Below are 27565 nucleotides of genomic sequence, written 5' to 3' on the forward strand. Positions count from 1 at the left end.
TCGTTGTGTCTTTTAAAAAAAATCGCAGTCACTATCAAGTTTAAATTTAGAAAATACTTAACGAAAAAACAAAGAAAGAGAACAAAAAAATAGAATAAGATGTAGTAACAAAATACAAGTTTTTGAAAAAATATCGATATTTGGAAATTATATATTTAAATTTTTTATATAAACACGGCCTATAGAGAATCAATTTTAGTTATACCACAACATACTTTTTTATCTCTCCACATTTTTTTGGGGACCCTTTCAATGCTTAAAAATTTCAAGAAAATTGGATAATGTGACAACGTCGCATCGAATTGTCAAAAATAAACTGTGGTTGTAAAGCTCAAGAAGAAGCTAACGAAAATGTGTAAAACTATATAGGGTATTTCATACTGTACGTTTTATTTTGTCAACAGTGAGCTTAATTTAAAAAGTTTTTATGATGTCATCAACACATTTTCAAGAAAAAAAAAAGCGAAAATATGTAGGTACCAAAACAAATAAACGTAAACTATAATTTTAAATACTGTCCTAAAAAAACATAAAAGGTACCCCTTTGAAAAAATATTATGTACAACTTTAATACTGTCACTAAAAAACAAGGCGGACTCACAAAGCACAAGCACAGGAGTTATAATTTTATAAAATTGAAATGGCGTTTACTATGCAAAATTTTAAGATGACGTCGTTACAGCGTAGGTGGGGATGAACAGAAATTTTGGTTAGCGTTTTTTACCAACTTCGATTTTCCCAACACACATGTAAAATGTGACAACAATCGGTCCTGTAGTTTCGGATATTGTCTAATAGAAATCAATAAATACCGAGACGGGCGACCCATTATTTCGTACACTAGGGGTTATGAAACATACAGAGAACTTGAAAGTAACCATTCGTCGGTTAAACCGTATTATATAAACATACAATATGTATATAAAATTTTCAGTTGGAAATCAAGTACTAAAAAAATTATCTGCACCATCTCAATCTTCGTCGTAACCTAATTATTTCCAGATCAGACACATCGATAACTCTCAACTTTCACAAATATATTTCATTATGATAAAAGTATAGGTTCCCCGCCCACCCACCCATCTTTTATTGCATCATCTTAAACAAAAAAAAATCGTTTTCATGAAACTTTTCTAAACAAAAGCTCTGATCTGTATTTACATAAAAAATTGTAGTAATATAATCATTAATTTACTTATATATTCGAATTTTTGAGCTCGTTGGACTTCCACATATTTTTAATAAAAAAAAAAACTAATCTTTTCATAAAAAAAAAAAACAAATAATAAGAAATTGACGTATTTTCTTGAATGCCGAGACCCCGAGAAGATAAAAAATAACACTTCCGGACTTTCTAAACAAGATCAGTGTGAAAAAATCAGTCAAGGTTCATTTTTAATTCAATTATTCAAAAATTCGTCAAAATTTTATAAATCTTGAAAACTGTTTCTTGTTACGGACATTAAATACCATATATATTGTGCTAAACACAACTCTGACATTAAAAAATGAAAGACATAGTTTGAAATTTCATATTTATCATCTCAAAAATCGTCAAAATCTTGGAGTTGCCTAATGTCTTTTTGTTTAAATTTTAAAAAATGTCGAGCACGTAGGTGTTTGGTTTTTGAAAAAATATAGAATACAATCCTACTTCCTTAGCTTAAAAATAATAATAATAACACTCAAGAAGTAAAAATTCAGTTTCGGCACTAAAATGTTATCTGTGAAATTATAATTTGAATTACTGCGAATATTTCTCTTTTTTTCTGTTATGTTTTGCTACTTTTTATTTTCGTATGGTATAATCTTTATGTATAGTATTAAAAAACGACACAACACAAAATCTAGATACATATAACAAACACCATACGATCGAAAAAATAACTCCTCTAGTAAGCCGTGCAATTTATTTTTAAAATAATTTTTCAGTTTGACAGCTATCGTCATAAAATGTTAAATAGATGCACTGCCAACATGATTATTTTCAAAATTAGTTGCATCATCTACTAGAGGAGTTTTTTCCGACCATTTAGCAAACTATAAGAGATTTAAAAAAAAAATGAAAGTTACTTAAAATAAAAAAAAAATGCTTAAAATCAGGTTAATGTAATGGTTTCTGATCATTTTAATAAGGCTTTTAATTCCTTATTTATTTATTTTTATTAATTTACTTGATTACAACATTTAGTGAATTTGAAAAATGAATTTTCTTTGTTTTTACTGAAAAATTACTTTTTAATTTTAAGGGTGATTTCTTAAATTTGTAACGTAACCATTTTCGGCTGAAACAGGGCAGTTTGGATATCTAATTATTATACTTGATTTAAGTTGCTGTATGTGACGTCATCCCCTTTCGGGATATGATATCATATGCATTTTTTAAAATAGAGTGCTATATTTCCTATGTTTTTTGTAGACAGACTTTTTACTCTCCAGTCAAATAGTTTATAATTTTAAATCAAGTGAAAAAGATGAAAAATAGCTCAAAAGTTGCTTATTGTTGGAGCAGTTACTTCATTCGTCTTCAATTCTGTTTTTATTTAAGACAGTTTTACATGTTTGTTATACCTACAGATACCATTTAAAATTTGTTAAAAAGGTCCTTAATAGCATTATCCAAAACCACAACAAAAACTATATCGTTTTATTAAAAAAAAAGTGTGATATAACTCAAAAGTGGATAACATCATGAACAAGAGAAGACATTTAGAAAGTGTGTAATTAGATAAAAAAATTCTTCTGTTTCGGCATTTTCGACAATAAAAATATCCACATTGCATATTACCACCAGGAGAAATATAAAATATATATTGCTTTTTAGCACAAACGAAGCAATAAAGAATACTAAAAATACTATCTACTGTAGAGCATATTTCATATCAATAGACTAGAGAAAATTATTTTAAAATTACCACTTCGAAGAGGAAAATTATAAGGTAACTAATCCACCAAATAAAATTTATTTATTCACTTATAGACAAAATGAAGAAAACTTTTTCTGTCAAAATAGGACTACTTTTTTCATATTTTTCATCAATACAGAAACATAAAATTTACTGTAGGTTATGCAAAAATTTTTTATTATTGTTAAACGGAAAAGTCGTTGTCATTTCAATCATATTTATGTTGTAAAAATAATTCTTTGTAAATTTTGTTTTAAGGAAACAATAATTTTCGGAACAACAAAAAAATAACACATTTAGAACGTTGTCTATTTAAAAACTTTATTATTAGCTGTAATTTTAGCCTTTTCTGAAATTATTTAAAGAAATAAATTTATGTTTAAATCTCAGTTTATAACAAACAATTTATTATTTAATTTAATTTCGAATAAGTAATCAAAATTAAAATTAAAAAAAAATCCTAAGAGAAAAAATAAATTCTTTGGTCATCAATTTACTATGATCTTGTTTAAAATTCATTAATTTTAATCACGATAAATTTATTTTGCCCCAGTCTCCGTCTTGTTTAAAATTTTAACGTCGATTCTTCACTTCCAATATCAGCCACACAACACATACATTTCTAAAATAAATAAAATAATTAAAATTTCATACAACCTTGACTCCGTTTTTGTATGCTCGCAATCCATTTTCATTCAATTCATAAATGATACTCCTAATGAATAAATTATTAAATTTTACTGTATACATAGCCCGTTTTTCAAACAACGAGTAGTGAATTCCATGCTTATTTAAAAAAAAATCATTTTTTTACAGAATAGCTCATAACATCGCAGGGATAATTTCATAAACCGGCAATCCCGTCAGTGCCGCATAACATGCACATTTTAATCGAAAAAGCGCATCCCTCATTGAAAAAGCGCGAAAATTTCATTAACCGCGCAATCTGTGCACACCGAATACGTTTCCAAACAGGCTCCAGAACCGAAGCTCACATTCTGAGTCCACAGACATTGAAAACCGTATTGGACGAACGTATTTGAAAGCTCCGCCTCTCCCTAAAACTCCATTGGTCTGACTGTTCCCCGAAACTTACGTTCACCCCTATAGGAAGGTTTGAGTATCACGTAGGAAATACGCTTTTCTAAATGTCCACGTCGCGTCCTCCTCGCACCCTTATTCTCCCGCAAGCTCCCTCTCCCTCGCCCGAAAGAGAGGGACGCACTTTTAACCCAGCTGCTTTTAAGGGTAGGTTGTAAAATCTAACAATATTTGGACGTAGGGAGTATGTTTTTCCACATTATGCATTGTGCCGTCAAAGAGGACACATTGTTAGCCGTTCCGCAAAGTGACGTTCAGTGATAGTGGGTGCTCTCACAAAAATGACAATGGATGTAAGTAACAGAAAGCATGAACTGAAAAGTGACGTTATTAACACGAGCTGTGACGAACAGACGGAAATCAAAGTCGTGAAGCGGCCTTTCGACGTCGCTTTCTTGATGCTCCCGGACGACAAAATCAAGCAGAAGCAGAAGATCCTGAAGAACTACGAGAAATTAGCAGAAACGACGTACAACAACAACGAATCTGTCGACGAGGACGAAGAAATCGAAGTCGGGAACAACCAGGACTTCACCAGGACACACCAGAAGTACTTCACCCAGAAACAACAAATCTTCGACGACCCGAACTTGATCAAAGCGAAAAACTTAGACGAACTTCGCAGCAAATCCGACGTCCCCACGTCCTCCGAGCAGAAAAGCGCCTTCACGAAGGTAAACCTAGCCTCTAAGGACTTACGCTTAAGTCCTAACCTGTCAATAAGTCCGGATTTGAGCTACCAGAACTCCCTCAGCCCCTCTCCCCCCATAATCAACCGTAACTACCAGAACGTCCCGAACATGCTCTCTCCCACTCAGCTCTTCAAAAACCAACAAATTAATGCATATCAGAACACTTTCCTCCCCGACAATTTCAACCCCTCCTCGAATCTAGACAACCCTTTCTTAATTAAAAACCCGGATTTAATCCAGCCCAGTTTTCCTAAGATGCGCCCAATGTACAGGCCCGAATTATCGTACAATTACCAACAATTCCCCAATCAAGAGATGCTGAAAATTACCACCCCCGAGATAAGGAACCCTGCGGCGGCGATTTTAACCTCGCTGTTGCCGCCTTCGTTGGCGGCGTTGTCGTTGCCGGCGCAAAACGTTTGTGCCAAGTGCAATATCTCGTTCAGGATGACTTCGGATTTGGTTTACCACATGAGGTCGCACCACAAGAATGACTCGGTTGATGTTAACAGGAGGAGAAGGGAGGAGAAGCTCAAGTGTCCGGTTTGCTCGGAATCGTTCCGGGAGAGGCATCATTTGACGAGACATATGACGGCGCATCAGGATAAGGACGAGGACGAGGACGGGAAAATCAAAAAGAAATGTGCTCCGAATGTTCATTAATTTTTTTCGATGAGTTGGTTTTTAAGAAATTGACGTTTCTTTGTGTATGAAAGCAATAATGAAGCTCACTCGCACGCAACAGCACGTGTTCATCAATCTTCTGACTCTGTAATGTGTAGCAATAATTATTATGTATGGATAGGCTCTTCCCCGTTCCATGTATTTTGTAAATATGTATAAAATATGTTTATTATTAATTATATTTGTTGATTCTGTTGAAATTATGTTTGTGCAATAATATCGATTGTAAGTTATAAATAAACAAGGGCATTGGAAAATATGCGTTCTTTAATAAAATACCCTAAAGCTCATATTGAATTTAAGGCAAAATTTGTTTCGATCACGAGTTAAAAAAATGTGTAAAAAGAAAGTCTCATCTGGAAGTGCTTTTTCCTCAACTGTTCCTTAAAAACAGTAACAAATTTAATAATACACAAAATCGCCTACAAAAGTAGCTTTGCCTTCATTATCACTTATTGTAGAGTTATGAAGCTATCAATTTAATTTAAAATTAGCTTGATATTTTGTTAAAAAAAAGCTATTTTATCTTAATTTGTAAGATATGGAAATTTTGCTTAAGAATTTATTATTTTGTTCTTGGTCTAAGAATCTGCAACTTGTACGGATCCGAATTCTTACAAAAAAATCCGGATCCAAGATTTTTCCACGTAAGCTAAGGAAGTGTTGTGATAGAGCCCGTCAGAATCGCTACTTTCAGGTTTTCTCGACGCTTTATGACCCCTAGAGCACGAAAAAATAGGTCTCCCGTTTCCGCCTGCCTTCCGTCTGTCTGTTTGTCGTCTGTTTGTGTCGATTTTTATTAAGCAGTTAATTTCCTAAACTACTCGGTCGCTGTCAAATTTTATATGTATTTTAGATGTTTGATGCAGATGATAAAACGCTAAACAAAATTTGTCAAATCATTTCCACCAACAATGTGTCTCCTCAAAATTTTACATGGTAAGTAACATTAATTTAACATTTATAAAATAACATACTCTTACACTTGCAGTTTATGAATCCGCTTTGAGGTTTTTCCACAGACATCCAAATTTCCGCAAAAAAAATTGGTCATTCCATACAGCGAAAGAATTTGGACTTTAATTTTTTACACTGTTACTGCTATTATCTATATATATTTTCACGTATAGAGATTATCACAAACAAAATTTTCTGAAATTTACAATTTTACAACTTTTCAAAGAAGCGGGATTTATTGGATTGTCCTTAAATTACAAAAGAAATTCTCTCGAAATAAACTACACCATTTTTTTACAAACATCAAAAAATATTTTTTAAAATTCCAAAATATTGCTCTGAAATAAATGTTATAACTTAAAATAAAAAATTACAATAACTTTAAAATGTTTGCAAGATTTCAAAGAATTCGGTTGTGCAGTTTCGAAGTTAAATTGCAAAATGTTATACAGTTTTGATTTCTTCTTTCAAAAATCTTGATGTCTCTTTAGGGTAAAAATTCAACGCGGATTCATAAACCACAAATGCAGGAGTATATTATTTTATAAAATTTAACTAACATTTAAATTCATCTTTCTAGGGAGCATGAAATAGTTTCAAAAAATTATTCAAACTAAATATACACCTTGAGACGCGATTTTGTTGATGTTCCAGAATGTTTTTACTTCTTTATCTTTACGTTTTCTCAACCTTTTATAATCTCGTGAGTACGAAGAAATAGATCTCCGTTCGTCAGTCTGCCTGCCTGTCTGTCTGTCCGTCTGTCGTCTGTGCCGATTTCTTTTAGACAGATAATCTACGAAACTACTTGATTGATTGTTGTTAAATTTTCTGTGTGTTATGAACATCACGTAGACGGTAAAACGCTAACGAAACTTTGTCTAACCATCCCTACCAATAATGTGATGACGTCCCTTCAAAACTGTACATAGTAAATGGGTTTTAAATTGTATAAAAGAATATAGTTCTACACATGATGTTTATGGCTACGTCTTGAGTTTTTACCCAAAACGTCCAAATTTTAACAAAAAAAATTTGCATTTTAATTTTGAATCTGCGAAACCATGCAGATGTTTTAAAGTTATGATAAACATTATAAATTTATAATTAAAAAACTTAGTTTTAAAATTAATTTTTTTAAAAAACCTAAAAATTGCGATTTTTCGATTTTTTAATGGGCCATTCTGAAAAAATGGTTGCAGTTATTGGAGAAACGAGCCCGAAAATGATTTCTGCGGTTCGACTAGAAGAAAATTTTGTTAAATCTCGAAAATGGTCGAAAATGGGTCGAAATTTGAAGTGTTGAGAAAATTTCACTTTTGGAAAAGTTGTCTAAATATCCATAAAAATATCTGCAGTATAGATCTCGACGTTCTGTTTCCAAAAATATAGCATGTTTATGGTTAGGCAGCAACATTTACGAAAAATTTGGTTTTAAAGTCAAATTTTTTAAAAATTTCAAAAATTATGATTTTTAGATTTTTCAGTGGGCCATTCTGGCAAAACGGTTGGAGATATTGAAGAAACGAGCCCGCAAATGATTTCTGCGGTTCGAGATCTACAAGAAAATGTATTTAATTAAGTTTCGAAATGGTCGAAAATGAGTCGAAATTTGGAAAAATTTCACTTTTGAAAAAGATGTCTAAAAATCCACAAAATTCTGGAGTATAGATCTCGACGTGCTGATTCTAAAAAATGTAGCATGTTTATGGTCACGGAGGAATGTTTTCCCAAAATTCGGTTTTAAAGTCAAATTTTTTAAAAATTCCAAAAATTGAGATATTTCGACTTTTTAATGGGTCATTCTGGCAAAACAGTTGGAGTTATCGAAGAAACGAGCCCGGAAATGATTTCTGTGGGTTGAAATCCACAAGAAAAAGTGTTTTGTTAAGTTTTGAAAAGGGTCGAAAATGGGTCGCAATTTGTAAAAATTTCCCTTTTGAAGAAAAAGTTGTCTAAAAGTCGATAAAAAAATCTGGAGTATAGATCTCAACATGCTGATTCCAAAAAATGTAGCATGTTTATGGTCACGGAGCAGTATTTTCGAAAAATTCGGTTTTAAAGTCATATTTTCTAAAAATTCCAAAAATTGTGATTTTTCGATTTTTCAAATTCCGGAAAAAGGTTAGAGTTATCGAAGAAACCAGCCGGAAATCGAAATCTACAAGAAAACGTATTTGGTTAAGTTTCGAAAATGGTCGAAAATGGGTCAAAATTTGAAGAGTTTGGTGTTGGAAAATTTCATTTTTGAAAAAGTTGTCCAAAAAAAAAAAACACAAAAAATTCTGGAACATAGATCTCGACCTGCTGATTCCAAGAATTTAACATGTTTTTGGCCACGAAGTAATATTTTCGAAATATTCGTTTTCAAAATCAATTTTTTTTAAATATATTTGCTTATCACCTCCAAAAAATTGATGACATAATCTCAAAAATTTGCCGAATAAATCGTATCTAACATATGATCAGTCTATACTTGTGATTTATCATTGCATTCGTATTTTTTTTATTTGCTTGATAAGGGTGACTGAAAAAATTAAAGAATCAGTTCATTTACTTTTTTGAATAAATCAGGAATTGCAAAATTGAATACTCTGAAATCTTGTAGACGTTTTAAAATTATTGTAAGCATTCTTTGGGATTTTTTCGGCTTTTGGAATCTTGTTGGATTCCCTGGTATTCTATCGGATTCTGCCGGATTTTCTCTAAATCTCGGATTTTCTCAGAATTTAGACCGATTCTCTCATATTCTCTCGTATTGCTTCGAATCCTTTTCGTATTGTTTCGAATTCTGTTAGATTTTCTCGTATTGTTCTGGAGATCTATCGGATTCACTCGGATTCTTTCGGATTCTCGCAGATCCCTTAGGATTCTCTGGGATTCTTCACGATGCTGAAATATGTTAATTTAGTTTTAGGATTCTTTACGATGTTTTTTTTTATATTTACGTTTTTTTTTTAATTTTTTGCGTTTTCGCATTCTTCCGATCCTTAGCGTTTCTTGAATTTCTTGTATTCCTTCTGTACTTTGTATTCCTTGGATTTTCTGAGTTCCTTGGAATTGTCTCGGATTCTCTCGAATTATCTTGTATTCCCATGGCTTCTTTCAGATTCTTCCGAATTCTCTCCGATCTTCCAGGAACTTTTTTCCCGATTCTCCCGGATATCGAATATTTCGGATTATCTCGTATTCTTTCGGATCCTTTGTGTATTATATCAGATTCTTCTGGAATTATTTTCAAAATATCTTGGATACCTTCCGATCCTCTGAATTTGGTCAGAATCTCACATATTCTTTCGGTTTCTTTTCAGATATTCTAGTATGCATTCGGATTCTCTCGAATCTCAGATTTTTCGCATTCTTAGCTGTTCTTTCAGATTATCTGAAACAGCTAATCTCATTTGCCCTCAATTTGGAGTATTAAATATGTGTACCAAAATCACAAAAATGTATTAAATCTTTGTACTTTTTTTTATTTCTTGTAATTACTACACAGGTGTTAAAAAAAAATAAAACAGAATTTATTTTATTGATCATTCTGGGACCGCAGTGCTTGCCGTTACATATACCAGAAAGTCGATGACGTCATCACAAGAAATTATTAAATACATCTTTTTCAAAATAATCTTTGGGTAGATAGATTAAAAATACCAGTTATAGAATTTTGAAAATTTAAACTCAAGTTTAACCTAATTTCAATCTAATCACATCATAATTAAACGTTCTTACCAGCTAAAAGTCCTGTTTTAAATCAAATTTAAGAAGACATCGACCGATCGACTAATTTAATTTCTTTCGATATTTATCAAACATCGCGATTTGCTATGCTCTATTACAAACCAATGTAGTGCAAAGCGGCTGCTAACGAGAGACATAGGAACAAAAACAGTGTCACGTGCCCTAGCGTGGCCAATCGGGCTGTATGGCGTCCGCACTGAGCCTATCATAATCGATTCTTCTCGCCTCGTAAGCGCGGCCTGTTTGAATGCTACCGTGACACGAGATTACATGGGAGACTCAAGACTCGAATCCTGCAGATTATGATGTCTGTCAAAGTGACGTGGGAACATATTCTACTGACAATAAAAAAGAATTGCTTTCAGAAGACTAACTGGGGTGTGGAATAGGAACACAGCAACATCAAAGTTCAAAGGAAAAAGTAAAAACTAAAAAAAAAAATCGTTAAGGGACATAAAAAGTCATTGTTTGAAAAAAGCATCTGAGTATTTTTATCACGGTGGTTTAATCACCGACATGCTAAATCCTATTGTTATTTTTGTCATAATCATATATATTATTAATATTTGTTACCATATTATGTGTATATTTTAATATACACTTTTTAGTGTTAGGGTTCTTGGGCGCATTGTGCCATATTGCCACCTCCTCAGCATCTTGCTCCCCATCGCCCTCTTTGTGAAAAGGACGTACGTCGATTCCTCACCCGCCAGACCGGAAACGCTTGATTCAATTATTTAACCCTCTCTTAAACAATAGGTGGCTGTGAAATGAAGTGATCATTTTATAATGTTTGAATCCCGGTAACATGATTTGGAATTAATGGTCTGCGAATGCTGTGATAAGCGAGTTGCATTCGGCGATACTCGCCCGCTCCCGCCGCCCCTCCGGCCCCCAAACACCGCGCTGTAAATATTTAAATGCAGTTTTATTTTTGTTGGCCCGATAAAGGCCACCATTGTTTCAATCTCGGGCTTAATGCGGCGGCATTTTTGCCCGCTCGGAAAAAAATTAAATCTGTCGGGGCTGCGCGAGGATTTTTTCCTTATTTTCCCCTTAAATGTCCTTTAAGTACTTTCGAATAGGGCGGGTGATTAGCCCGCTTACGTCACACCCTTCTCAACAGCGCCTGCTTGCTTTAATAAATCAGTAATTACACTTATCTAATCTTCTTGTTCGAATGCGCTCATTGGGATTTTCGTTTCGATTCGATTTACGGGATGCCAAGTTTAATCGGGGTTTAAAATCTATCAAATTTCGGGTTTAGGTGAGGAGCAGATAGTGGGTGACATCGTCAGCGACGGTTTTAATGGAGATTACTGCATTCGCGGGATCAACAGATAAATGCAGATATTGTTTTGTCGGGATTCAATTAAATTATGGCGATTTTGCTGAAAATCCCGGCGCTGAAATGCATGTGTTGGTGCGGATAATACTGAAGTTCACAAATTAAAGCATTTTTTTTTAACAGAACGTGGTTTTACAGGAACCTGTGGCTATTGTTTTACACGCCGTAGGCTTGCTAACATTTTTTGAATCTTTATCAGAAAATTATTTTTATATTCCGAGTAATAGATAAACGAAATATAGTAAGCTGACTTTGACATATTATATCTTTTTAGTTTTCAGAAAGGCAGATGGAGTATGTTAAAACAAAATTGTTGACAATCTAGTTTTAAAATGGTTATTGATGTATTAAGGGCATAATTAGGGAGATTATGGCACGAGGAAATGTTTAAAGCCCGAGGGCCTTTAATTTCCCAAGGGCCACAATCAACAATTATGCCCGTGGTACATACGTTTTATTCTATTTTAGTTTCTAAAATATTTTTAACCAAATATTGAGTATTTCCGACAATATTGTGTGTATTGTGCCGTGCCGATATTATTTTAATGTTGTTATGGATACCAGGTTGTTTATTTGTTAAATAATTCTATTTGCAAAATGCAAACTGAAGAAGTGGAAAACGTTTATTCAAAAGAAATTTTAGAAGAATTTGATCGAATATTACGTTCCCAACTTTAATAAAAATGTTGAATACCATAGCTTGTTTGGATAACTAATTAACGTAAATGAATAATCAATCGTAGCTTAGCAATTTTTGACTGATTTGTGCCATAAAGCCCAATTTATGCCCGCATTTGTGGGCTTATAAACAAGATTATGATTTTAAAATAGAATAAACATTTTTTATAGACGGTAATGATTAAAAAAATAAAAGCGAATATAAATTTCTGAACTGCAAATGTGTCTGTTTTTGGATTTTCAAAAATACTGACAATATAAGAATTTATAGTAATTATAGCATATTTTGGACGAAATTTTCCTTAATGGCCTAAATCTTAAACTTTAATTATTTTGTACAAAGAAGCAGTCATTTTCTGTTACTACAAAACTGTACTCCAAGGAGAATCTAGAAAAATTATACCTACTCTCTTAAAAAACAAAAATATAAAAATTATGCCTTAATTTTGATACAATAATGCAATTCTCTACCAACATTCAAATTAAACAATCGATCTAAGATTATTTAGACAGAACTCCTCGTCTCTAAATTCCAACAAGTTCAGCTTCGCTTGGCAAAATTATAAAATTCGTTTTTCGGAAATTTTATTTATTTTATAATAATCCAGTAGTAACAGCGACCCATTAGTGTGACCTTGAAAAACCGCTAGGATTTGAGCGACCTTGAAAAAACCGCTAGGATTTGAGACCCGCTAGTAATTAAGGACCGCTAGTAATTAGAGTTAATTAATGCATAATTAATTATCGATTAAATTCGATTTTAATTATGGGAATATGTTTAATAAGTGTGTTTAGGCCTTAATTAGATTCGGGAATTAATTTATTAGAGGGTTTAATCATTATCGTGAATATTAAATGAGATTTAATCGATAATTAATTACCCTTAATTAGTAGCGGTCCTTAAGTATTCGAGGTATGGTAAATCCTAGCGGGTCTCAAATCCAAGCGGGTCGTAATTCTTCGCTGGTCCATTGCTGGTCAAAATGCTAGCGCTTTCACCTTCCGAAATCCTAGCGGTCATAAATGCCGATACTTCCCTCGCTCAAGGGTTATTCGGGGTGCGTGTAAATCCAAGCGGTGTAAAATACTAGCGGGTTTAAAAGACTAGCGCTTTCACTTCTTAAATGATTATTCGGAACACCTATAAAGGGGCACAAGCTCGATACAATGGCAATTGCAATTTTGTATACTTTTTTAGAATGGGGAATTAATTATTAGAGGGTTTTAATCATTAGCGTGAATATTAAATGAGATTTAATCGATAATTAATATTACTAGCGGGTCTCAAATCCAAGCGGGTCTCAAATCCTAGCGGGTTTGAAATCCAAGCGGGTCATAAATCTTCGCTGGTCAAAATGCTAGCGCTTTCACCTTCTGAAATCCTAGCGGTCATAAATGTTGAATTTAATTACGGGTGGGTTTGTATTTACTGTGGTTTTAGCCTTAGGAGTAGAAGGCATTAATGATTGGAGGGTTTTAATCATTAGTGTGAAAATTAATTGAAATTTAGTCGATAGTTAATTAATTACCCTTAAATACTAGCGTGCTGGTAAATCCTAGCGGTTTCTCTTCCCGAGTCAAGTGAAATCCATGCGGGTCGTAAATCCTGGCTTGTCTAAAATACTGGTTGTGTTATAAAAATGTTTAGGTCGCAACAAAGTCTGGAGGTATTAAATGCTAGCGCTTTCGCCACCCTCCGCAGGTGTTCTGAAAAATATATCATTTTTATTGTGTTTATCTTCTGCGACTGGCGCCGATTTGTGAATCAAAACAATTAGCCAGTTGTACAGGCCAGACGTTATAAAAATATTTTGGTTGCAAATGGTGTGTAAAAAAGACGTCTAACTTACCCGAGCACTTTAAAAAGAATAAAGTACCGGTCTGGGTGCAAGCGTCAGGTACTAAAAATCGGTAGATGAATACGGCTACAGGGATGTGTAAAAAGTCCTTTAACTTACGCTGGCGTTATTGGTGCTATAAAAAATGAATAAAGTACCGGTTTGGGTACGATGGACAGATGTCCAGGGTGCGAGGCGTCGAAGTCTATGTCGGCTTCAAGGATATAAAATGCAAATGCTCAGTTAGCGGTAAATTAAGCGGTAAATTAAGCGGTACTTTCATGCAAGTCTTATTAAATGGTACTGGGATGTAAGTCTTATTAAACGATACTTTCATGTAAGCTTTCAATATATTACATTTTTGTTAAAAGGGCTCGATTCGAATATGAATGAGTATTACATGAGTGACGTCTATTATGTTAATAACGTGATGTTCTAGCAAAATTAATTGTCGATTTAGAAACAGTATGTCCAAACTCTACAAATTCTTTTTATGTATGATTTTGTTGTAGACTGACGTTATCGAACAATTACTAAATAAATAAAAACCGAGGGTGTAGTTTTGAAGTTTGGTAACTGTGAGTATGTGAAGAAAAAATAAATAAATAAATAAATAAGTAAATAAATAAAAAAAACGACGCTAAAGTTATATCAAAAGCATGATATTTAAAAAGGTATGTTAATGTTAAATAAAACAGTGTTAACGAAAATACTTCAGTTTTCGACACGCCCAATTGTAATAAATTTGATGCGGCATTGGTGGTATCGAATAAAAAAAAATTTTGCATGTTTTATAAAAGCAATAGAAATGTGGTAGGTGCAAAAATTTCTGTTGTATGACATATACATATATAAAACTTTGATATAATAATATTACCTTCAGATTTGAGGCGAATCTCGGAAATGGTTTTTTTACCTGCATGTAAAGAACCTTGAAAACGCCCTATTATACGGGTATTTTAGGTCGAAAAACGTTTTAACGCCCGAAGGGCATGAAAGTTTTGTCCCTTCTGCCTATTTAAGGATGCGGAACTGTCTTTTTTGTCACTTTTTACATGACCGTTTATCCGGTGTGCTTGCTCTAGTTAACAGTGTTTACTATTGAATCCGTAATGGATAGTTTTGAAAAGTTTTTAAATTCTCAAACTGTCAAACAGTTGCTTTTTTTATTACGTAGTGGTTTTCTTGAGGATCGGGAAAATTTAATTCAGTTTAGTGAACACGTGAATTTAAGATTTATTAATAATTTTTTGTTCATGTCGAGCGACGAAATAGCTCTATGTGAAACTCTACGTCGTGAAATACAAATCAAAGGTAAGTAAAAATAACTTGGTGTTTATTTTAGAAATAAATGAATAAAATGTTATTGTTATTATCAGGCTGCTTTGAATCTGAAGAGTCATCCTCACCCTCTTTAATTGCGGAACTCTTCAGTGAAAATCAAAGCGAGATTAACCAAGAAGGAGAAGAAGAAAAAGAGGAAGAAGAAGAAGACGAGGAAAAACAGTATCAAGAACATGAAGTCGAGATTGAAAAAACCGAAGACGTTCCTCAATCCCCCAGCCTACTGAACTACACAGCTACAAAATTAAAGAAAGGTAAGGTGTTCATATTACATATTGCATCATAATTTTTAAATTAGTATGGCGTAACCAAATTATGAATAATAATTTCAATTTTTTTTATTCTCATACAGATGAAAACAAGAATAGAAATCTTAAAGTGGTCAGAGGGACAGCGGATACCATAGTGATCTCCAAAAGAAACGGGTTATTCCTTATTACCGATAAGAAGCCATCGAGCGATGGACCGTGTTTGGAATGTATAAACAATCCACAGCCTGGGACATCTAAAAGTGTTCCGATATGTAAGTTATTGTATTTTCAATGTAACACAAATATGTAATTAGAAAATGTATATAGGTCCCCATCGTGCAAAGTCAAATCTTCAACTAGGGCGAGGCGTCGAAGATTCTTCAAACGTCAAGCCTTTCGGTAAGTCAATTTTATTAATACACTGTTTGCAAATTAATCATTTATGTATTTATTGTAGAAGCGGAGCTGAGCATGGAAGCAATAGGAAATCAAACCAACGACCACAAATTTTTAAACACGGTTCGGGAATCAGAAAGATTTATTAAAAAATTTGGTCTTTTATCCCGATGTATGGAGTTCACGCTAAAAGCTCCAACTGTAGAATCATCGGACAATCAAATGGTTTGGCTGAAGGTGTGTATAATTTCTTCTTAAATATAAAATTTGAAATTTTTCACAGTAATTGTTATTTAACGTTGGTAAACAATAATAATTGCAATAATATTTTATACAAAGTCGATATATATATTTTTTTTATTTGCAGAAAGTGATCCAAGAAATGCTCGATCATGTTTGCCGAGAGTTCCTTCCTGACGACATCGTCGGAATTTTAATGAAAAATGAAAATTACCCTGATAAACCGTTGGGCATTTCGTTCCGGAAATTTTCGGCTATGAGCGCCGATGTTATTTTGGACGTAATCTCCGTGGTGCTACAAAGTAACGCTGAGTTTTTCACCAGCGATTATTTGTCAATCCAAGTGGACCGCGTGCGCCCCCCAGCTGGATACGGTACGTCTGCTATCAACGGAAAAGCCGTGAGTTTTAATGAGTACAGCGTTACCAAAAATAGTATATACGTTATCGACAACCAAGGCACCGATTGTCTTGGTATGGCGCTAGTTGTGGCCAAAATGTACTGCGACAGCAACAACGACCGAAAATCCTTGAAACAATTTTCGCAAACTCGTGGAAAAATATTATTGCAAACTCTTGCTGCGGAATTGTGTCGCGCGAGTAATGTCTGTTTAATTAACGGTGGAAATTACGTTCAACTTAACGATTTCCAAGAGTACTTGTCTGACTATACCATAGTGGTATATAGCAGTCGCGTAGGCAATTCTGTTTATTTTGAGGGTCCCCGTGCCCCGGGTAAAAAATGTCTCAATCTGATAATGGAAAACAATCATTACAATGTAATTTTAAGCCTTACAGGCGCCTTTTCTACACAGTATTTCTGTGAGCTTTGTCGCGTACGATATTCCAGAGGAGATCGCCACAAATCTTGTCCGTACATATGTCCGTGTTGTCACGCTAGTCCTCCTTGTAATATTAACGACAACGGCGAAAATATTTTAAAATGTCGGTCATGTTTAAGATGTTTTCGGGGTCGTATATGTCTTGAAAAGCATATCGCCGCTAAATTGTGTGAAAAATTAAAAAAGTGCCATATCTGTCACAAACATATTTGGGTTAATAAAAAAACCAATCATATTTGCGGTGTATCCCGATGTAGCACATGTCGTGCTGATAAACCAGTTCGACATTTCTGCTATATGCAGCCTAACCGGGCGTCTTTAGGCAAAGCTGAAGAAAACGTTCACGATTTTTTGTTTGTGTTTTACGATCTAGAAACTACTCAGGACAAACAAATTAGAGAAGGCATGTTTTTACACGAACCCAATTTGTGCGTTATCCAAAAAGCATGCCGTATTTGTATTTTGATTGACGATGTTAATGGTAATTGTTATAATTGCGGGCAACGTCAATTAATTTACAAAGAGGACCCTGTAGATAGGTTGCTAGAACATGTAGCCGAAATGTCGAAAAAGTTTAAAGTTACAGCTATAGCGCATAATATGAAAGGTTTCGATGGGAGTTTCCTTTTGCAAAAAATGTTCGACAATGTCAGCCGATGGTGTCCCGAGGTGATCCGGACTGGGACAAAACTAATGTCGATTACCTGTGGCACGTCGATAAGATTCATTGATAGTTTGAACTTTATTCAATTGCCGTTGTCGCGTTTTCCATCGGCCTTCAAAATACAAGGTTGCAAGGGGTATTTTCCCCACTACTTCAATAAATCCACCAATAAAAATTATGTAGGAACTATTCCTGAAAAATGTCACTATGGTTGCGATTCAATGATGCCTGATGAACGCGCTAGATTTGTTAATTGGCATAATGAGCAGATCGAAAGTAATGCAGTATTTGACATGGGTAAAGAAATCGTTAAATACTGCATTCAAGATGTGGATTTATTGCGGAAGGGTTGTTTGAAATTTCGAGACTGCTTTATTTCAGGGTACGGTATCGACCCATTCTTAGAATCTTTAACAATCGCGTCCGCTTGCAACCTTGTCTTCAGGAGAAACTTTTTGCAAAAGGACACCATCGGGATTATTCCCAGGAACGGCTACCGGTGTGGTGATAACCAATCTGAGGTGGCCATTAAGTGGCTTACGTGGATTGGTCATTCAAATAATATAGTTATCAATCATGCTGCCAATGGTCGTGAAACTCGTTTACCTGAAAATATTTTAGTTGATGGTTTTTGCGAAGCGACAAACACGGTTTTCGAGTTTTACGGGTGTTGGTATCATGGTTGCGAAAAGTGCTATTTTGATCAGACATGTAAGCTGTCGGACAAAAAAGATGGACTTTTTATCAAGCGCGAAGCCACCTTAGACAAGGAATACCGCATTAAGGCAGCCGGGTATAATTTATTGACAATCTGGCAGTGTCAATATGAGAAAGAATTAAAAAGAAATCCGGCGATGCAAGAATTTATAAATGCCATACCGAGAACTAGATGCCCACCGTTAAACCCTCGTGATGCATTTTACGGCGGTCGCACAAATGCATGTAAGCTGTATTATAACTGCACCTCCGACGACGAAAAAATTATGTATTACGACGTGTGTTCGTTATACCCCTACATAAACAAATACGGTAAATACCCGATCGGCCACCCTATAAAAATTTATGTAGGGGATAACGAATGCCGGCAGGTCGAACTGCAAAGTGTCGAGGGATTAATTAAGTGTCTCGTACTACCTCCACAAAATTTATATCACCCTGTACTTCCGTACAGGTGTAATAACAAACTGACGTTCCCTTTGTGCCGTACTTGTGTTGAAGGTTTATTACAGACTGAATGCACTCACGCAGAAAGCGAACGGCAGTTTGTTGGTACTTTCGTGGCTGACGAATTGCGAAAAGCCGTAGAACTGAGGTACAGAGTGATAGAAATTTTTGAAATCTGGGAGTATAAAACCGTAATTTACGACAAAGAGACAAATACACCCGGTCTCTTTTCTTCATATATAAATTGCGGTCTGAAAGGAAAACAGGAAAACAGCGGGTTTCCAGCGTGGTGTGACACTAATGAAAAAAAAGATATGTATATAGCATCCTATTTCGAAAAGGAAGGTATCTTACTCGAGAAAAACAAAATTACGCAGAACAGCGGGATGCGATTTTTATATAAAATCATGTTGAACAGTTTTTGGGGCAAATTCGGCCAAAAAGAAAATGCCCCAAAGACTGAAATTATAAACAAATCGATAGACTTGTTTAAACTTCTAACTAATCCGTCGGCGGAGGTGCATAATTTAACAATAATTAATTCCGAGGTGGTGTTGGCAACATGGAACAAGGTGGACGAAGATATAGACCCATTAAAAACAGTTAATGTCGTTGTTGCCGCGTACACAACCGCTGGCGCTCGATTGGAGCTATACAAATATCTGGAACGCCTAGATCGTCGTGTCTTGTATTTTGATACAGACAGCGTCATTTTTAGTCAAAAAAATGGCGAGTGGATGCCGCCAGTTGGTGATTTTCTTGGCGATTTGACCGACGAGCTAGGCGAGTACGGCGATGGCAGCTTCATAAGCGAGTTTGTCAGCGGGGGCCCAAAAAATTATTGTTATAAATTTTGGTCGTGCAAAGACCAGTCGTACAAGACTGTGTGCAAGGTGAAAGGAATCACCCTAAATTATGAAACCTGTAAAATTTTAAATTTTAACAAAATGAAAGATATGATTTGTAATAGAGAGGATGATGAGGATGATGAGATTTTACGCTTAAATTCTAGAGTTATAGTAAGGAATCCCAGATACGATGTGTTTACCAAGCACACAAGTAAGCAATATAGAATTAGAGCAACAAAACGTAGACGTCTCGAAAATTCCTACGACACTTTACCTTACGGTTTTAAAAATTAAATGGTTGCTGTTATAAACTCGATAGTTTGTCGTTGCGGTTGACTGTAATTTTATCTTTGGAACTTATTTTTAGCGTTTTTTTTCTTTTTTGTAATTGATGTCGATGTAATTTGTGATTTTAGAACATTTTAATTTTATATGTATAATATTGTTGTTGTTGCTGATAATTGTCTTTTTTTTTACATGGAAAACTTGTCTCAAATAAACTTGTTGTATTTTATATATATTTTTTTTTGCACATGAGCGAGCCTGCACGCTTGTGTGTGTGTGTGTGTGTGTGTGTGTGTGCGCGCGCGCGTGTGTGTGTCGCTCCGCCCGCCCGCCCGCGCCGCCGCCCCTCCGCCCGCGCCGCCCCTCCGCTCGCGCCGCCCCTCCGCCCGCGCCGCCCCTCCGCCCGCGCCGCGCTCGCGTTCATCCGTTCAACTCCGATGAAAGTGTTTGCAAAGTAGCTTTGAAAAAAAAAACAAAGGAGATGGTATTTTGGAACTTTATTTACGGCTAAAATAATAATCAAACATTTTTTTACAAATAAGATCATTATTCATAGGATTGCGTGTCTTAAACAAACTTAAAAATTTATCTACAGAATTATTTAAGGTATAATTTAAAAGAAATAAGATGCAGTAATGCCCGCAAACGCTGGACGCAACATCTTGAATTACGCGGTAATTGTAGCTCCACATTGTAGAGTTTCTTTTTAGAAAATCCAGAATGTTTTTTCGAGGCTTTCGTCCAAAACTGTCAAAAAAATATGCGAATCCGTAGCAGTCGATATAAATACCCATCCAATGACTACCGGGCATATAATCGGGGTCCTCATTTACGACAATCAAAGCAGGCCTACTCATATACATAGGCAACGTATTGTTAGCAAAAACAGCATAGTGATATTTGCCCGATTTTGCAATTTTGGCTAGGCAGTTTTCCAGCTGCACAGTGTTCATTATACCAGCTGGAAAGATTCTGCACGTTACTCAAGGAGCATTTGACTTTATGGGTGTGATTTTTGCAAGTCCGGTTGTTATAAAGTGCGTTTAATTCCCTAAACGATGGACAGCTGTGTTGTTGTACGTCAATAACTGTTTTGGTGGGCATCCGTTGCTCGAGTATTTTTTTCTTCCTTTTGCCTTTAACGTAAACGCGTTCGATGTTCTTGGTTGTTTCCGCTAAAATGGTGTCGACTTTACTGTAAGATTCACTCCCATCGCACCACGATAATCCGTGTAAGTTTCGAGTTACCCAGTCAATTTGCTCTTGGAAATTATGTGGTAAATTTGGCAAATCCTCAGGTGGTTTAAACAAAAAATAATCAATATTCGATTTTTCAGTGTTTAAAATTGCCAATTCCTTAATAATGGTACCGTCTTTGTCCGAGTTCAAGAAACTTTGATAATCGACAAACACGACCATCGTTAACGCCCGTTATTAAATAACTAACGAATATTTATTTGTAGAACATTATTTAACTACTGAAGTCTACAACAACGTTGCGTTTTTTGTCAATTTCTATGACGCTGTCAAATTCTCCATAAATTAAACAGTTTGTCGTTTCCGTCAAAGCAGTCTGAAACGCCACTTCCAATCTAACACTTCCATTTTTAACGAGATTCCAATGAGTCATGGAACCCGCTGAAAGATCCGGCGTGAGATCAAAAACGGCGACGCTGTAGCCTCCCGAATAAGCTTCGCGTGATATATCATTTCCCTCATTAAGAAAATGCATTCCGGTCCCGGAAAATAACGTGTGATACATGGTAACGTATTTTTTACTTGGTCCCGCAAAATCAGGCTGAAATGGTTTACACGGTACTTGGTGACCGTCGACATATAGAACCATAAAGTTCAAGTTGAAATGTTGAAAGTTGAATGGATTCAACGTAAAGTCACCGTTGAATGCCTTGTTTGATACAAAGCATACAGCAATACGTTTTGGCAGTTGACCCAAAAAGATATTATCCAGAGATTTGGAAAGTACACCTTGAGGCAGCGTCAGTACTTTTATCTCGGTGCGAGTGATGGGATACTTCGCAGATGACAATTCCAAAGCTTTTGCGTGAGCTAACATCACGGTTGGGCTTATTTTAACTCGTCGCACAAGTAGCGTGGCGTTGTTAATTTGTATTTTTCCGGTCGTCGTTCCATCGGCCATTAATGCAAAATTATTTCTTGAACGAACCAATTTTACTCGTAACTCCACACCGTTAATTAAAAATTTACTCTGATTGAAAAGATCGCAATTAAGATGCCCGATCAGATCTACTTCTTTACTTTCTTTTGTAAACATTTTACGTTTCTTATATCCATCGTTATCATCATCGGCGTTATCCATTTTTCCGGGTGTATCGGGGTACCACAAGCCGCACGTTAGGTGAGAATTTTTAGCAGCTGGGCCATAATTTAGCAAAGTTTCAATATACGATTTGTAAGCATACGTGTTATTTGGGGGTGAAATTAATTTTTGATTTAGATAAACGTCAATCTGGCTAAACAGAGAATGTAAAATGTTATTAACAGGTGCAATTTTATCGGTAGCAGCAAAATTTGTCCCATCCTCCTTAACAAGTTTTACATTCAGCAAAAGAAGCGTGTGCGATAGATCGATGTACTCATCGGCCCCGTTCACCACAAATTCCAAAGGACCATCGTCTGTAATGCTGTTTAAAGTGTTGTAGTGCAACCACTGTCCATTTTCAATGCTAGTTTGGGTAGTCGGTAAAGCGAATAAATCTAGTTCGGACTTCACACATTCACAGCTACGTGGATCAAGAAAAGCCATATTTCAGTGTTAACTAAAAATGTCTTTGCGCGACGGGTTCTTTTTGTCGTTGTTTACTTTACGACGAATAGACCGTTTCTGAGATTTAGAAGCTTTCCTCTTTCGTTTTAAACAACCAGACCCCACCAAACTATCAATTTTACTTTGGACTTGGCGTTTCAAATTTTCGGCCGATTCAGCAACGCGTGATTTAAACGCACCAACGACGGGCTTTTCGCTGGCCACGTCATCGAGAAAGTGAGTTCCCGAACGAAGCGCTTCTTGCCCGACAGTCTTTAGACCGCTCCTGAGCAAAGGCATCACCGAACGAAATAAACCTTTCAAAAAACTGCCAAAACCGTGCCCCCTTTGGTATACGCTACCCCGATAAATAGCTCCTATCCCCGTTCCAGCTTGGTTTACATAATAATCATGATAGCATGGACTCATCGCGACAACTTTTTAAAATGAAGCTTAACACTCACAGTACCAAACTGAAATGGTATTTTTTCACCCGTGTTACTTCTTATATCTATTTCGATGTTTTCGAATTCACGTTTTAACACTGGTACATAGTGAGGTTGTGAAAAAAACTGAACATGTTGCACGCCGTACGTGTAGCGGGTGTTATCCAGAACAACAATTCGCAGAACTTTGGCCACAACATCGCCTATTAACTGCGGTTCTATGATATCGCAGTATGTGAAGAAATGCGACGGAAGGCCCAACAAAATATTTGACGGGTGAGTCGAGAATTTGTTTAAAATGTTTGTGTTCGGTTCAAAACCTAGCTGTAAATTTAATTTCGGCGATAGAATTAATGATGTTAAATTGACGCTAGAAGATGCCACGCGAACCTTCTTCGTTTTTTCATCTATCGTAAATCTGACATTGTTTCCACTTATAACAGGATTTTGATTCAACGCAGCCAGTATTGAGTCTATTGACTCATAATTACCAGCATCAATTTTCGTTTTACTTTTTACACCGTCCGCAGGAAAAAAATCAGCGTTTTCGTTGCTTAAGATATCATCAACTGAATTATATTGATAACGTTTCATTTGTTGATCGAGCCACATTGAAAGGTACTTGTCCTCGAGGTACCCGGTTAGTATATCGCGACATAAGGGGTCCTTAAAATCGACATTGAACGTGTAATATACAATATTCTCGCCTTCTTGAATTGTTAGAAATGAACAAGGATATTGAATTTCAGCTAATCCAACACACCATTCACCATCTAAATGCAACGATCGCGGCAACTGCGTGCAAAAATGCGTTGATGTATTGTTCGGGAAATATGTTTTTGAACTGTCAGAAATCAGCGTAAGATAAAAATTCTCGCGATCCGTCATATTTCGTGCAAAGAACTTTCGAGAATCCACGAGTTAAACTTTGGAGGATAATTTTTCCACTGAACTAAAATTTCAGTACGACCGTTTTTATACCTCTTTTTCAAAATCTTATCAATGTGAAACGATTTTTCAGGGTTATATTGCACACGCTGAATTTCCGGTTGATAAAATACGCCGTCTACTGGTTCGCCCAGCAAATCTTTTATCTTGTATACGACAGGATCTCTTTTTATGACGTTTGTAATTTGAAATATCTCCCCACTCCAATTACTAGCATAACCTTTTTCAAATACATGTTTAAATCTGGTTATTCGTATGTAATCCCCGACTTTGTATAAAATTTTCGAATTGCTTTTTAATAACGGTTGTTTATGTCTGTAGATATTCCGGTAAACTTGCAAGACATTATCGGCGTTCACGTGATTAGGAGCCATCTTAATAGTTCGATGATATGAATTATTGTACGATTGCACGAGATCGGGTAAAACATCGATGTAACGCTGGGTATTGGCGTAAGTAAAATATTTAAACATTTTTGATTTTAGTGTTTTATTGAAACGTTCTACAACAGCCGCTTTTACATCTGGATTTTTCGCTACATAAAAATTAACTTCATGTTGTTTAAACAATTTTTGCACTCTACTAGCTAAAAATTCTTTTCCTTTGTCAGTCTGTAGATTTAGAGGTATTCGCTCGTTAAAAATTTGTTGAAAGGCCGACGAGACTTCAACGCCTGTTTTAGTCTGCAACGGTTTCACCCAAGCATATTTAGAAAACACATCTATAACGCTCAGTAGGTACCCGACGTTGTCGTTGTCCTCTTTTAAATTTCTAAGATCTATTAAATCAGCTTGAAAAAGTTCATCGATATTTGTCACGAGATATTTGTTTCTCGGAAATATTTTGCGCACTTGTTTATGCAAGGTGTATGCATCCTCACCTTCCAACCACTTTTTGACGTGCGGCTCCGGAGTCTTAGCGACTTTAGATAATTTGTTTAAGCCGGAAAAACTCGCCGGGTTAGAGGGACTATAATAATGCTCGCGTAGATGGTTATCCATTACAGCGTCACTTGAAGGAAAATTTTGACCACTTTGTTTTTGATGATGATGTGGGCCTTTTTTTTCTTTGGTTGGGCGACGTCGACTGTTCGGACTCGTGACTTGAACTAAGAGGTTGAGCCGGTGATGATGAACGTATAGGCGACAGAAAATCGTTTGGTTCTTCTACATCTACATAAGCTGAGGAAGAATCAGACCGATTCATGTTTCGATTAATATATTCTAAACGTTTTTGATTGGTTATTAAAACTCGTGGAATATTAATACTACGCAAAACGTCGGCAAATTCTGCCCACCCCGCTGGACCGTTTTTTGTTTTATTTGCTCTGACAACATCATTTACTAGATCCGTTATATTAGAGCCAGCTATTGGTTTTCCGTCGGCGCTCACAACACCCATAGCATCCCAGGTAATTCCAGAGTTTTTTAATTTTTGCATCAATGATGACGCTTTATTTTTATATTGTTTGGGCACGGCTGACAAAATATCGTTAAACCCGTCGTAGCTTTTTTCTGCCTGTACTACCGATGGTGACTCCTGAGGAGAAGAAGCTTGTAATTCCACAACGGGTACTTCAACAGTCTTGCGATTATGGCTAAGTAAATTCAAATATCTTTGTAAAATTTGATTATACATAGACCATTTTTGGGTGTCATCCAGATTTTTTAAATTGAGAACCGAGCTCATTTCTTCATCCAACTTTGACAAAGTGTCCGGTTGATTACTCTGTAGTTGACGAGTTCGTTCAAAAATATTTGGGTCCACCAAAATCATTTTCTTAGCATGCTCCATTTTTACGTAAAAAAAATGTTAATTCACTTTGCAACTAACGAACTCAAAACACCCGATATTATAGGAGCGAGCAATAGAGGCAGAAAGGCACCACCCTTCTGTACGAGTATTTTTTTCTTTTTAATAAAAGATTCACGAGGTTTCACTAGACACCTTAAACTTTTCTTATGTTTAGCTAATTGCTGTTTCTGACTTTTACTCAAAGAAACTTTTCCTAGTAATGTATTGTGGACACATTCACAAATACAACGTACAAGATTATAATCTGCAGAATTTAAAACAGCCTTTCTGTAACTAGGTTTGGCTTTATGCAAAAACCTTAACACCTCTTCATTGCTACGTAACAAGCGCGACATTCCAGTTAAGAATGAGAATTTTGCAATGAACGTTGATATTTATATCCGTTTTTCGGTACGTAGACAAATGTCGGTTGTTCATCCGGTAACACGTTAGTTCGAAATCTGAAGTTCTCGGATGTGTCCTGCTTTAAATCAAATAGTAAATAACCATGAGGCCGAGTCGTTGCATCACTGTAAGCTTCTCGAATAAATTTTGTGTTTTCTGGAAATATTTGTCTAGCCAAATGACTGATTTGTGCTCTATCTCTAGGATTTTTGAAATATATAATGTAGTTGGCGTTTAACGAGATGTCTCTTTGACCTCTACCTTGATGAAATAAATTTTGCGTGATGTAAAATACACTAACTTTACGATGATGACTGCCCTTAGTAAATATATCAACTATGCCGCTTGTTGTTTCCCTCATTAAATCATCGATAATAATTAAAACGGGCATCGTACCGTCAAAGCAACTTAAATCAGGCATGCCCTGACGATATTCAATGTTTAAATATTTTAATTCTTCGTTTTCGTATAAAGACTGCCATTCATCAAAGTACCAAACAATTTGTTTAAATTCGGTATCGCATACGAAGTTTAAGTTTTTTAAAAACCTTGAAATAAAATGTGATTTACCGCAACCAGTTGGACCAGCGACTATAGCTGTAAAAGGAGTCTTAAAACGTTGATCCATATTTTTTTTTAATATTAATATTATTATTATTAATATTATTATTATTTATATATATACATGAGAGAGAGAGAGTTGCTCTTTCATATGCACCAACTAACGGGAAATGACAATTAACAAGTTGTGAAAACGATTTTATTTTATTTTATTCATTTAAAATACTTGATCTCTCTCTCTCTCTCTCTCTCTCTCTCTCTCTTGGATAGGTATGTATATATATAGATATATATATATATATATATATAAAAAAAGAGTTCATTTCCTTGATATATTTATTTATTTATTTGTAACAATAACACATTTTTTTATTGTGTCATTTTGAATGACGGGTAATTATAAGTATTGTGCTCTTTACAATACGCAATCCGACTTTGTACGTGATGCTTAAATGTACACGGCATTTTCAAGTATATCTCATACAAAATTTGATTGTTCTGAAAACTGTTAATTATATGTAACGCTGTTTGTTCAAAAGTCCTATCATCTCTAACATTATTATTATCATCACCCATAATTTCAAATACTGTACTGTCTATAAACGCATCGTATTTTGGAAATACGCGGCGCTGAATCGAAAATTGTTCTAA

At 35.3% G+C, this 27565-nt stretch overlaps 3 protein-coding genes across 3 annotated transcripts; 2 read left to right on the forward strand and 1 right to left on the reverse strand.

Annotated features, from left to right (window-relative positions):
* The first annotated feature begins 4288 nt into the window (after positions 1 to 4288).
* On the forward strand, positions 4289 to 5362 carry LOC135133574 (uncharacterized). Its single transcript, XM_064062023.1, has one exon. It carries the CDS (start codon positions 4289 to 4291, stop codon positions 5360 to 5362), a length of 1074 nt encoding a protein of 357 aa, XP_063918093.1.
* An 11067-nt stretch (positions 5363 to 16429) lies between these two features.
* Positions 16430 to 19984, forward strand: LOC135133575 (uncharacterized). The gene has a single exon (XM_064062025.1). It carries the CDS (start codon positions 16430 to 16432, stop codon positions 19982 to 19984), a length of 3555 nt encoding a protein of 1184 aa, XP_063918095.1.
* Positions 19985 to 21446: 1462 nt separating this feature from the next.
* On the reverse strand, positions 21447 to 22760 carry LOC135133576 (uncharacterized protein F54H12.2-like). Its single transcript, XM_064062026.1, has one exon. It carries the CDS (start codon positions 22758 to 22760, stop codon positions 21447 to 21449), a length of 1314 nt encoding a protein of 437 aa, XP_063918096.1.
* Between the last annotated feature and the right edge of the window lie 4805 nt (positions 22761 to 27565).

This window comes from Zophobas morio, unplaced genomic scaffold (genome assembly GCF_036711695.1).
Source record: "Zophobas morio isolate AGI-343-1 ecotype UQ-CSIRO unplaced genomic scaffold, CSIRO_AGI_Zmor_V1 ptg000022l, whole genome shotgun sequence".
Taxonomy (NCBI): Eukaryota; Metazoa; Arthropoda; class Insecta; order Coleoptera; family Tenebrionidae; genus Zophobas; species Zophobas morio.

Excerpts from the sequence above, each read along its gene's own strand:
- LOC135133574 (XM_064062023.1), top strand. The coding sequence starts at position 4,289 with ATGACAATGGATGTAAGTAACAGAAAGCATGAACTGAAAAGTGACGTT.
- LOC135133575 (XM_064062025.1), top strand. The coding sequence starts at position 16,430 with ATGAGCGCCGATGTTATTTTGGACGTAATCTCCGTGGTGCTACAAAGT.
- LOC135133576 (XM_064062026.1), bottom strand. The coding sequence starts at position 22,760 with ATGGCTTTTCTTGATCCACGTAGCTGTGAATGTGTGAAGTCCGAACTA.